At 43.6% G+C, this 12,729-nt stretch overlaps 3 protein-coding genes across 7 annotated transcripts in view; 1 reads left to right on the top strand and 2 right to left on the bottom strand.

Annotated features, from left to right (window-relative positions):
* Positions 1–7,851, bottom strand: part of zbtb24 (zinc finger and BTB domain containing 24) — a 28,527-nt gene extending 20,676 nt beyond the window's left edge. The window contains exons 1-8 of one of the 5 annotated variants that reach the window (XM_019872399.1): positions 7,643–7,732; positions 5,301–6,013; positions 4,562–4,729; positions 4,410–4,493; positions 4,213–4,296; positions 3,873–3,954; positions 3,193–3,427; positions 1,792–2,201 (exon numbers count right to left, since the gene is read on the bottom strand). In XM_019872399.1, the coding sequence (XP_019727958.1) occupies positions 1,815–2,201; positions 3,193–3,427; positions 3,873–3,954; positions 4,213–4,296; positions 4,410–4,493; positions 4,562–4,729; positions 5,301–5,997 (1,737 nt within the window). In that variant the 5' untranslated portion in view covers positions 5,998–6,013; positions 7,643–7,732 and the 3' untranslated portion in view covers positions 1,792–1,814. The other 4 variants (XM_019872397.1, XM_019872398.1, XM_019872395.1 and 1 more) reach the window with 4 other exon arrangements.
* Positions 7,852–8,011: 160 nt separating this feature from the next.
* Positions 8,012–12,696, top strand: ddo (D-aspartate oxidase). Its single transcript, XM_019872238.1, has 5 exons — positions 8,012–8,223; positions 10,479–10,651; positions 11,241–11,349; positions 11,419–11,595; positions 12,021–12,696. Exons 2-5 carry the CDS (start codon positions 10,480–10,482, stop codon positions 12,580–12,582), a joined length of 1,020 nt encoding a protein of 339 aa, XP_019727797.1. The 5' UTR covers positions 8,012–8,223; position 10,479; the 3' UTR covers positions 12,583–12,696.
* The window catches only part of LOC109517234 (SAM and SH3 domain-containing protein 1-like), a 27,289-nt gene continuing 27,196 nt past the window's right edge, over positions 12,637–12,729 (bottom strand). The window contains exon 16 of the mRNA XM_019872260.1: positions 12,637–12,645. Within this exon, the coding sequence (XP_019727819.1) occupies positions 12,637–12,645 (9 nt within the window). The remainder of the gene's footprint in view (positions 12,646–12,729) is intronic.

Below are 12,729 nucleotides of genomic sequence, written 5' to 3'. Positions count from 1 at the left end.
AGGTGGTCGGGAGAGGTCATTTCCTATTGGCTGGCAGGCCCCGGAGCTCCCGGCCAATGGCGTCTCTGTATCCGAGAGGAACGCAGCTGGCCTCGAGCCCGAGCTGTGCATATTTTTACACCTTTCGATAGATGTAGCTCAGTTTGTTGTCGCCATGGTAGCAAGGAGGTAGTGGTAAGGGTCACAGCAGGACATTGGATTTTGTTTGGCATATTTCAATCAAAGAGCGATATTTCATTTTGGAATTCAGTTACAATTGCGTCCTGTCATCCGTTTTTTTTTTTTTATGTACTGTATTCTTTCATCAAATAATACTCAGTCATATTCATTAATAAAATATTTTGTTATTAAATGTTACGTGAAGTAGAATTGAAATATTTCTTCAATCTGTATAATATGCCCACATGCAGTCCTGAAGAAATGACCTCAATGGCTTCATTAGTCCCACCGCAAACGTGGAAGCTGAAATGAAACCTTGGTTGAAATTCTTTTTTTTTTTAAGTAAAAACAACAGCACGGTGTTGCTCTGTAAAAGAACTTTATTTAAACCTCTCTCTAAGTGTTTGTTTTACTGAAGCAACGAAGTGCAAATTTAATCTGACAAGATTTACGTCATAACTTAATGAGAGTTATGGTGTTAAAAGATGAGACATTTTAAGTTTCACCTAATAACGTGATGACATTTGGCTTCTGCGTTCACAGCATCACAAAATGAGGCAAATACTTCCAGTTCAGGTCACTGGCGGTAGCTAGTATGTGTTTTCTTTTTAACGCTTAAATAATTTTAAACAATTTTATTTTTTAACACGACAGTTTATATGGATTTTTTTGTTTGTTTTAAGTCGGTGCCAATTCAGAAATTTGGCAGAATAAAATTTCACAGAGTAAGCAATCAGAGGATTGAGAAAAAAAAATACATGATGAATAAAATACAGTCAAACCTCGGTTTTCGAATGTCTCGGTTCTCGACCAATTCGGTTTTCGACCAAAAATTTCGAGTTTTTTATGCCTCGGATGACGAACAAATTTCGGTTCTCGTACAAACTGAGCACACTTGAATGCACCATTTGACTCCTCTCGCCTTCCTTACACGAGGAAGTGACGCTTCCTCGGGTAGACGAGGAAGTGACGCTTCCTCGTGTTGCTTTCCGTTGTGAGCAGACATGTTCAATAAACATTTTTATTTTAAAAAGAGCGTGGTTTCGGTTTTCGAACAATTCGGTTTTCGAACAGCCTTCTGGAACGGATTATGGACGAAAACCGAGGTTTGACTGTAACTCGCATTTTTGGTCCCTTAATGCTTATCAAAATAACGACATGAATTACAGTCAGAACATTTGACTGTTTTAAAATGCTTTGTCCTTTGGCATTTGCTGAACTTCACAAGAGAGAGAACTCTCAGCCAAAATGTATACATAAAACAATTGGCAAAAATAAATAAATTGTGGAAAAGAAAATCTGCCGATTTTGGCCAATTCTAGTTTTGACTGATCCCATCAGCTAGCCGATAAATTGGTCAGTCACTATTCGTAACACTGATTTTATGAGACATCAAAAAGGACTCCACCAGCCAGTCACCTCAACCGTAAGTAACTGACTTATCATGTTGCCACGTGAAACTTACTTTTCATGGGTTAAGAGTGAAGTTGTTTTTTTATGTTTGTTTGTTTTCTGGCATGGCAGGAATATTGGACACGTAACGTAGTGTTTAGCGCACTTTGAGCTGCCTCTGTTTTTTTTTTTGTTTTCATCCCCAACAAGTGTAACTAAATGCCACGAGTGTTAGTTTACCGGATTCGTCGGCGACGCTGCGCTCACGGGTGTGCGGGTGGCGGCGCGGCGGTGGCGTAGACGGTCCCGGCCTGGATCTGGAAAGTGTGTCCGTGGATGTGGTGGCTGGAGATGTGCTCGCCAGTGTGGCTGATGGAGATGGGCTGGTTGACGTGGACGCCCTGGACGTGCGTTGGCGCCACCTGTTGGGCGGGCCCATGCGCCACATGCAGATGCTCAGCGGCCTTCTTGCTCAGGGTGATGACGTACATGGACTCAGTCCGCGGCGGCCCGGCCTGAGTGTCCAGCGAGCCGAGCATCTGGATCTGGGGCGTGACAGTGCCGATATCCTGCGTCAAGCTGATGTTTTCCCCTGTCACCAGAAGCTGGATTTCCTGCTCCGAGCCTGACTCCAGCTGATATTTCTGGACCTGCGGGAGGAGAGGCGTTACATTTACTCTTGTCACATTGACTTATCTTGCGGGTTCTATGCCGGCCATTTTTTTTTCCAGCTGCGTTCATGCAAATGTAATGGAACTTTGAAATGGTGAGGTTTTTTTTTTTTCTAATTTGGTCACTTCCAACTTCAGCTCTTTAAATTTGCCGTATATTGCCATATACCATAGGATAAATTGTTTATCAACTTTCTACCACTTAAAAAAAAAAAAATCGAAAGTGCAACTAACATGATCACCATTAAAATACAGATGCGTAGTAGGCCCAAGTGTTCATTAAAAAAAAAAAACGAGACGGATTTTGGGAGTTGCAAAAACGTATAGTTCTTATCATAAGCCACTGTAACATTATTACAACAGTAACGCGACTAAAATATAGGAAAATAAAATAACCACTTGAATAATCATTCATTTAAAAGGTGCATGTGTGTGCTCTGGCATTTGTTTTTTGTTAAATTGAAGGATATTGTTGTAAACAGGAACAATCTTACTTTTCCTGAAATCTAGCATGTGTCATGTTCTTGACGAGAGATGAGTGACCTTTAATTTTTCTATATGCATATTGTATTTATTTATCAGTCGAGATCAGAGATGAGCAACTGGCGCATGCAGCCCAGGAGCACATTCTGAGTTGCCCCTTGACTAATTAAAAAAAAGGGAAAAAAAAAGTTTTGTATTTTTTTCTTACGTATTCATTTATTTGTTTTTAACATAACCAATTCTTCAAAAAACGCAGATAAGGATTCAAGATACATTTTCCACGAAAAACAGGAGCGCAGATGGGGTGTAACGCCCGAAAAAAAATGTTTTCACAATAATTATATTTAATTAGTTTTATAAACGTAAGATGTAATTTCAGCAAGTTTTAATTTTTTCAAAAAGTTTTAAATTGTATTTTGGTCACAAAAACATCTTCAATTTTTGTTTCCGTCCCGTCATGAACGACAAGAACCTTGCCTTGACCTACCTGTGCCTGCAGGGCAGCGCCATCGCTGCCTCGATCGGCGGGCTCCGCTTTGGACACCCTCTCCTTATTGTGGGTGTTGATGTGCGTCTTCAGGTTGTCGAGGCGTGAGAAGGAGAGGCCGCACGCCGAGCAGTTGAAGGGCTTCTTGCCCGAGTGGGAGGCCACGTGGCGGCGGTAGGCGCTGCGGTCGGCAAAGGACTTGTCGCACACGGTGCAGCTGTATGGCTTTTCGCCTCTGTGGGACACAACATGGGACATTTTGGGAAAATGAAATAACATTTTTTTTATACATAAATAAAAAGGAATAAATACATTTCAATAACCAACTTTAGGAAAAAATCTGCTGAATGAATGCGCTATAATTTTTTTTTTTTTTGACAAGACTCACTCAGGCAATACTTTGCACATTGCAGGACTAAGCTAAATTTTTGTCACGGTTACACTGCGACGGCGGATCTGAGGTTGAGGTCATGACCCGTTCCCAGTTTCTCTTCCGCTTAAAATCAGGACCTCAAATGGGAAAATACTATTGTGTACATCACATTATCAGATTGCAGCAGTTGGCGCAAAGGGGCTAAGCTACCCTTTGCAAAACTTGAGCCGGCACTTCCAACAGTACCCGTCTTGTCCCGTGGAAAGGCACCGACAGCAATTAGTTAGCGTGCAGTGATGGTGCTCACCTGTGTATCCGGATGTGCGTCTGCAAAGTGCTCTTGACAGAAAAACATTTCCCGCAGATCTCACACGTGAACGGCTTCTCACCTGCCACATATGACGTCGTAGCCCAACAATTTACAAGGAAATTGTACTTTTTTTTTTTTTTTTTGCAGTTATAATGGCCATCAATTCTATGCAGGTTTTAGCGATGCAAAATCCGTTCAAGTTCGCACAAAACAACAAAAACACATATTTCACCTAACAGTTTCATACTTTACAAAAACATACAGTCATGGCAAAGCTAGTGGACTTTTATAAAGCAAAGTACTATCCATCCACCCATGTTTTTTTTTTTTTTTTTACCTGTGTGAGTGCGCAAGTGCTTTTTCAACTGGGCCGTATCCAAAAACTTGTGCTGGCAATGAGCACACTCTGGAAGCGATTTGCCTACAATGAATACAGAAACGACAATTAATAAAATTCACACTTTCGAGGGCCGGGCGATATGACCTTCAAATAAAAGCAAATAAAAAAACGCATCCAGTCTGCTTCCATCTGACCTGTGTGGACCCTGTAATGACTTTTCAGCTGCCTCCTCTGAGTGAAGCTCTTTCCGCACTGGTCGCAGCAGAATGACTTGTTTTCTGTAAGACACAACAGTCACGTGATTAGGTTACACGCACGCCTTACGCGAGAAGCAAGATGTGATCACCTTGGTGGAGGTTCATGTGCTCGTGAAGGCTGTGCTTGGTGGCGAGGACTTTGGAGCACACACTGCACACGAACGGCGTCTCTCCGGTGTGCTTGCGCTGGTGCACCAGGAGCGTGTGCTTCTGCGTGAACGCCGCGTCGCACACCTGGCAGGAGAAAGGCTTCTCTCCTGCGGGTGGGGAGCAACAATGACATCACTTCCTGTACGGTGCTAGGAGGGAAGACTGGATTAGCTTGTGAGCATAACAAAAACTATAAGCTAGACGTTTTGAGCAGGAATGCTTGGCACGATTTGGCTTTTTTTTCAGACCGGTATCAGTACGAGTATTCACACTTTGAGTACTCAGCAATACCTCGAGTCCTTTTGATGTCATGAATAAAATTTCATTGAACTCAATGGCTAAAAATTGTCAACAAAGACAACTTTCTGATTCAGATGATTATTCGCAGACTACCACCGAGAAGGACTTACTCAATGTCAGATTTTATTTTTGACTATGATGTATCGGTGGCTGGTATCGTCAGCCACCATTAGCACCCGATACCTTAAAAGAAGGCCGTTATAGGCCCGAGACCGAGAACTGGTATCCTTACTCACCCATCCCGAGTTTTGAGAATTGTTTCTATGGGGAGAATGTACGAAAAGATGTCTGTAAATCTGAGCAAGTTTTGGTGCGGCACCGTGTGTCTACCGGTGTCTACTGTAGTGACAGTCATGTTAAAATGATGCAGGAGGTCACCTGTGTGAGTCCGTTGGTGGATCTTCAGGAAGATATGGTTTTTGAACCCCTTGCCACAGTCGTGACATCTGGCCTCCGTGTCATGATATTTTCTCTTCCTGCACCTCCTTACTGGCTCTCCTCCTCCAGGTGATAAGTCTCCGCCCACTTTAAAGGCGTCGTACTTGACGGGCAGCGTGATCCTGCGTCTTCCTGCCCGAGTGGGCTGCTCCCCTTCTTTTCTGTTGTTAGCTACTTCCTGTCGCTCTTCGGCGTGGTCGTCACATGAGGGATTCTTCTTCCTTTGCTTCCTGACGAGCAGGCTCTTCTTGGCTCGCCCTCCCTTGCGTCGCCGCGTGGTTTGCAGCGCCTTCACGAGGTCGCCCACCTTCAGCAACCGAGCGGCTGCCAGGAGCTGCTCGCCGGCGCCCTGCTCAACGCACACCCGGGCACTGTAGATGAACTCCAGCACCGCCCCGCACGTGGCAGCCGTTACGCTGTCCAATCGGTAGGTAGCCCCGGTGTTGGCGTCAACATCTTTGGCGGTGAAAAGCTGTAAGAAGTAGTCGCTGCTCGCTGCCAGCAAGGCCTTGTGCGCCCGGAAACACTCGCCCTCCACCAGCAGGGTGATGTCACACAGGATTTCACACTTCCTGAGGTGTGCCAATTTGCTCAGGACGGTCATCTTGTGCGAGGAAGATGAGGCCATCAGTGTCATCTTCTTCAGTGAACTGCTGCAAAAAAGAATAAAACACTTTTGGGGCATGCCTTCCTTGACCATAATTTAAAAAGTGCTATTATTGTAGAGCTAGGCAATTAATCAAACTATAATTGGGATTTTGAGTGTGGCTTCTCACGATCATATAAATATGATAATCAAAGAAAATCAATGAATGTACTAAACGGCACAGAGCCGACAGAAGTTCCAATATTCTGAAAGCACCCCGAATGCACCCTGTTGCCTGTGAGGCGAGGTGTGACAAAGGTTATTTTGCCCTCCCAGAGCGTGCTTTAGGATGTTTAATGACAACCCCGTTGAAGTTTATTGTAAAACTAAATACACAAATTAAAACAATACCCACAATGTTTATTTAAATGCAATGCATACTTGGTTATAGAATGCTTATACCGTTAACGCTAATGGTAGGAGTCAATATGCTATTGCTGTTAACGCCAATGCTAATGCTAGCAAAAAAAAACACTGCCAAACTGCCTTATTTATACTGTTGCTCAATCTGGTGGGAAGCTAATATTTTTAATTGTATTCTTTTTCCACAATATTGTTACCATCTCAGCAAACACCCCGAATGAAAAAAAAGACTCCTAAAATTAATAGAAATCCAACTGAAACAAGGCAATTTTGTAGAAATAAAAACTAACAAACCCACTACAAAAACTACCGCAAAACTACGAGAATTTAGAAAACAAAAATTAAAATGAAAAACTGTAATTAAAAAATAATAAACTATAATCTCAACACATGTACCACAATTTGATAGTGTACTCTACTTACATGAAAGGAACAAAAAAAACATACAGTATATATTAATAAGTCCAGGCAACATTAGTTGAGCAATTTGGAAGATGTGGGTGTGACATCATGGCTCAAACTGTGAGCCACCATTTTGGAGGGAAAACAGGCACTTTTTTTCGTGTAAATTTGAAATGTTTTAAAGCATTGTACAGCACTTTGAGTTGCATTTTTCTGCATGAAAAGTGCTATCTAAATAAAGTTTGTTTATTTGTTTGATTGATTGGGTATTAACCACCTCTGAGCAGTTTATCGCTACTTTTTTGGCAGTTTTCAGTCAAACCACAATTTTTAGACATCTTTCACCGACATTAGAGTTGTATTGCAATCAACTCTTTGAAGTTTACCTGACATGGATTATGTACAATTGTACACAGAAATAATTGTACAGTTGCACACGTGACAATATTCTATTGTACAGCTGTTATCGATATTTTTTACAGTAGCAAGAAACTGATTTTTGGTTATTTTACAGAAAACAAGATCATTTGTCGTAAATATTAATTCTTCTCGCTCGTTCATTTGCTAATTTCTGGTTCTGAGTGCAACAAGACTTCCCACAAAAGAGAAACGGAAAAACAACATTCATCAGTTGAAACATATCTATTTGGATAAGGATTTGATTCGAACATATTTAAGAAGAAGAATAAATAAAATACTGTAACATATAATAGCCTTTTCATCAGGCATGTAGTAGACACCCCCCCCCCAAAGGTGTTTGAAGCTCAAAGGCCAACGTATAACTTTTTCACGTTCGCAAAAAATAAAAAATCAACAGCACCTCGAACAAAACGCTCTCTAAAAGAAAAACAAGGTAAAAAAAAAAACTGACCTACGTAAAGACGTAAAATGAATAGAGCTTGGCAACGCATTCGTTGGAGAAACCCCGTCGAGTTTTTTCGTGAATAGTGAGCTGTTAGGACCTTACCGTTTTCTTGCTAACCGGAAAAAGTCAGCGTGAGGTGTTATCGCGAGGAATGCACTCTTGACGAGACTTCTGTGTGAGCAGATCTACATATATAGTGGATTAGCGCAGATCATGTAATGCCTCCACCCAACCTGTTTACGATGTCTCCATCCTTCAACATACCCGATTCAAACGATTTAGCGCAGATCATGTAATGCCTCCACCCAACCTGTTACGATGTCTCTATCCTTCAACATAGCCGATTCAAACGATCAGCAAGCTTTGCAAAAGCCTGATAGAATCTAAAAACAGTCTGGATAGGGGTAATCGAGTTTGCGGACCTGGGCCCCTTGCTGTGACGTGACAGTCCTTTCTCGAGGCACACTTTGTTGTTAAAACTGGGTGCCTCAACTGTGTTTTTTGAAATATTGCAGAAGCAGTAACCAGCGTTTTAAAAAAGTAGCAGATGAAGCGACGTTGGAGGTCTATACTGAACAAAAAAGCAGGTTCGTGATGCTCGTGAAACTTCTGTTTTTGTTTTTCCAAGCAAGCAACTATCTCTTATCTTGTATGCGCGTTAGATTCTGCAGGTGTATTGTGGCCGTCCGGTGTTGTCGTATGTAGCCCTTCAAATGTATCTCAACTCAACTGTAGTTATAGAGCACTTTCAAACAGCCATCGCTGCATACAAAGTGCTGTACATGGAGCAATTAACATATACAACTAACAGTAAAGCAAATCGGTAACAAAGACGGTAGAAAGCACCGAACAGCAAAAACCAAGAACAAATCTAAGTCATGCTGAGTCAAATGCCAAAGAATACAAATGAGTTTTGAGGCGGTTTTGAAGATGGGCAGCGAGGAGGCTTGCCGAATGTTCAGTGGGAGGTCGTTCCAGAGAGAGGGACCAGCAACAGAAAAGGCTCGATCCCCTCTGAGCCTCCGTTTGGTTCTTGGTACTTCTAATAATGTCTGGTCCGCAGACCTGAGGCGCCGGGCAGGTGTATAGGGGCGGATGAGCTCAGAGAGGTAAGGTGGCGCGAGGTCATTTAGAGATTTGAAAACAAATAAGAGGATCTTGAAAATAACTCTAAAATGTATGGGGAGCCAGCGAAGGGATGCCAGAGTAGGAGTTATGTGCTCCCTCTTACGAGTACCAGTCAAGAGGCGAGCAGCGGCATTCTGGACCAGCTGGAGACGCTTCATGGAGGACTGGCTGACTCCAAAGTAAAGGGCATTGCATGTTGTATGTTGAAAATGTTTAATTTACTGATTTTCTGGTCAAGTACTTTAAAGTCAATTAAACACATATTTGTTGTATAATGGCATTTGTATATTTTACATACGAAAAGGCTTCGAATTCATTGCAGGCATTTAATAAGTAAACAGAAAAATAACGACATGAAAACAACATTTAATAAATAAACTTTCCCCTTAGAATTCATGAACATTCAGCCCCTTTTGCCTGCTGATGAACTCATGCGTCATATTCAACTAGATTCGAAGTGGATTAGTTGGATAACTGACATTCTCTAACTAACAAGGTACAGTGATAACTCTACTTACTGACATCTCTTCATACGAAAGTAGCTCTAACAAGGTTAATTAAGAACCACTGGTGTAGATAGATATGTGTCTGTGCGACGTTCTAGTCATTCGACCCTCGGGCCATGAGGCGTTCCGATAGTTTTACGTAAATGTGAATCACTCAGAAAAAGTGTTCATCAGTCGGGTGATCGCTCACTGTGCTGATGTTCGCCTTGGACGTTTTCGAAGGATTGTTAAAAGCCGACAAAAGCAAACGTCCTCGGATCAGTTCTTCACAAAACGCCAGGCCAAAAAAACTCTTCTGAGAGAGAACATGAACGAACGAGGGCAAAGCACGATGAGGACGCAGTTAAAAGTTAAATGACCATCATTTTTATTCTTTATCGTTTGTTTTTTTTTTACACTATGCACGAGACGCTTCATGGAGGACTGGCTGACTCCAAAGTAATAATTGCGCAATAATCTAATTGTAACATGTATTTGTTAGAGGCTTAGAATGGGTTAGGACATTTTACGTCTCTACAAACAAAATTTTCTAGTGAAAAAAATTCTTCCAGAACCACTTAATTTAGTAGAGGTACCACCATACTGTTTGAGTTAAATGTTTTTCCGGTCTGTCCTGTCCTGAGGTTGCTATGTGTCAACCCTCCTCTTTATTTTGCATACTCATGGTTTACATTGGGCGGCCAGGTAGTGGAGTAAGTTAGCGCGTCGACCTCACAGTGCAGAGGTCGTGGGTTCGATCCCGGCTCCGGCCATCCTGTGTGGAGTTTGCATGTTTTCTCCGGGCCTGTGTGGGTTTTCTCCGGGTACTCCGGTTGATTGAACACCCGAAAATGTCCCAAGGCGGGAATGTGAGTAAAAACATGCATGGCAGGCTGATTGAACACCCGAAAATGTCCTAAGGCGGGAATGTGAGCGCGGATGGTTGTTCGTATCTGTGTGCACTGCGATTCGCTAGCAACCGGTTTTGGATGTCCCCCGAAGGCTCGAAGACAGCTGGGATAGGCTCCAGCATGCCCTGCGGCCCTTGTGAGGGTAAAGCGGATCAGAAAGTGGATGGATGGATGAGTGCTTTCCATTTTACAATCATGTGCTACTTGGTGTTGGTTGATCACGTAAAATCTCTGGTATGAAAACTTTTTCAAGGCACTGCACTACACAGCCATCCGGGACGGTTGGCTGTTCTTCATGACTGTTCTCTCGTGTCCCAGGATGAGAGGAGCAAAGGTGGCGGTGGTAGGCGCCGGCGTGGTGGGCTTGTCCACGGCCGTGTGCATAGCCGAGACTCTCCCCGGTTGCTCGGTCACCCTGCTGGCCGACAAATTCAGCCCAGGGACCACCAGCGACGGAGCGGCCGGGATCCTCTATGTGGAACAATTTCCAGGTGGGCAGAAAAACGCCGCTATGCCTTAAAAACACCGGTCAGCACCATTTCACTGAGGATGATGAATGTACGCAGTCGGAAGAGATGAAATGTATGGAAATGTATTTTATAAAACCAAAAATTCTTCAATAAATGGACATATACCACTAATCATTTTTCATCAAAAAGGAGACCCCGCCCCCCCAAAAAATTGCAAATCTGCTGTACATGTATATAATTTAAAGACATCTAATTATAAACACAAAGCAGCCAAATAAACTATAGCGGTGCTTTGACTTAGCGGTTTAATTCATTATGTAACCAACTGGAACTGAACTGATTTCAAAGCAATTTTCCCCATTGATCGGAAATGAAATGCCATTGTGTTGCAGCCCCCTCCAACTTATAAATTAGGGCCAAACCAGGATGAATTTTTGAGGTTGGTGATGATTCCGAATAAAATTCTCCAATACTTGCTCCGATAGTATTTGTTAAAACGAGAGAGAAAAATCAGCCAATTTTAAAAGAACTCAAATCGACCAGATGTCAAATTGATAAATGAGTCATACACCTCCTTTTGCACCTCACCCGCCATCCCTCTCTGAACTAGATATTCCTTTGGAACGCCAAAGATGCTGGTTCCGCGACACCTTTGACCACCTACTGGCCATCGCGCAGTCCAGACACGCACCTGATGCCGGAGTGCTGCTAAACTCAGGGTAACATGCAAGTGTAAAATGAAGTGATGTTGTGTATGATGATGTCATCTTTTCTTCACCCCCCCATAGCGTTCAAATCTTCAGGGAGCCCCCTGCCAACAAGAGGCCCTACTGGTGGGACATCGTGCTTGGCTTTCGCTTCCTGAGCGAACGCGAGCTGCGCCGCTTTCCCGAGCACACGTTTGGCCAGGCCTTCACCACCATCAAGTGCGAATGTTCCAGCTACCTGCCCTGGCTACAACACAGGTTCGTTTTGGCTTTGAATTTCGGCTCAGACTTCCTGATATATTTATTCCACAAACATGCTTGCTTGCTTCTTTTTTCCTATTTCAACCTTTTTTTTGGGGGGTGGGGGGGTGGGTTGGATGTATTTTTGTTTTTGGAGGATTTCTGAGACCCTGATGGGTAAAAGAGCCACAGAAAATTTGATCTTTGTTCAAATATTTCCCCCATTTCACTGCTTTTCTTAACTTTATGTCTTTAGAGGGAGGTAGAAGTTTTTTTTAAGTCACTTTTTTTTGTTTTTTTCATTTTAATCGGTTTTCATTTTTTGCTTGCATTAATTTTCATTTTTCTGGTCAGAACTCATTTATTTTGATATTTTAAATTATTTTCTCAGGACAAAGGCAATAGAAAATAGATGGATGGCTAGTTTCCTCGTTTGTGTCCAGGTTCACGAAAGCCGGCGGTAAAGTGGAGCAGAAGAAAGTCTCCAGTCTTGAGGAGTTGAGCTCGGACTACCACGTCATTGTCAACTGCTCGGGCCTGGGCTCCAAGGAGCTGGTGGGAGACTGCGGGCTCGTCCCGGTCCGGGGCCAGGTCTTGAAGGTGGACGCCCCTTGGCTGAAGCACTTCATCCGTCAAGAGGGAGGGAAGTCATACATCTACCCCGGCTCCGGCTACGTCACTGTGGGCGGCACCCGACAGGAGGGAGATTGGCGCCTGGCGGTCGACCCCGGGGACACCGAGGCCATCTTGGAGCGCTGCACCAGGCTGGAGCCATCCCTGTGTCGGGGTAGAGTGCTGGGGCAGTGGGTCGGGCTCAGGCCCTCCAGGAGGAATCCAAGGGTGGAGAGGGCGGGACAGCGGCTGGGCGGCGGCCGCGGGGCCCATGTGGTGCACAACTACGGCCACGGTGGCTACGGCGTCTCTCTGGCCTGGGGAACGGCCGTCGACGCCACCGGGCTGGTCAGGAGCTGCCTTCAAGAAATGCATCCACGAGCCAAACTCTGATCTCCCGATGCCACTGAACGCATCATCGCGGACGAACCAGTGGGGGGAAACGATTTAGATAATCTCATTGTGAGTTTCAAAAAATATTTATGTAGTTTTTTTTTTTTTTTTTTAGGGGTACTTTACTCTTATTCCGCTTTTTTTAAC

The sequence above is a fragment of the Hippocampus comes genome, unplaced genomic scaffold (assembly GCF_001891065.2).
Source record: "Hippocampus comes isolate QL1 unplaced genomic scaffold, H_comes_QL1_v1.1 scaffold92, whole genome shotgun sequence".
Classification (NCBI taxonomy): Eukaryota; Metazoa; Chordata; class Actinopteri; order Syngnathiformes; family Syngnathidae; genus Hippocampus; species Hippocampus comes.
This window is presented reverse-complemented; position numbering and strand designations above follow the sequence as displayed.

Bases quoted from the DNA above. Each gene is read 5' to 3' on its own strand.
- ddo (XM_019872238.1), top strand. From the start codon at position 10,480: ATGAGAGGAGCAAAGGTGGCGGTGGTAGGCGCCGGCGTGGTGGGCTTG. The intron at 10,652-11,240 runs GTGGGCAGAAAA...TCTCTGAACTAG, and splicing joins CTATGTGGAACAATTTCCAG to ATATTCCTTTGGAACGCCAA. The intron at 11,350-11,418 runs GTAACATGCAAG...ACCCCCCCATAG, and splicing joins GGAGTGCTGCTAAACTCAGG to CGTTCAAATCTTCAGGGAGC.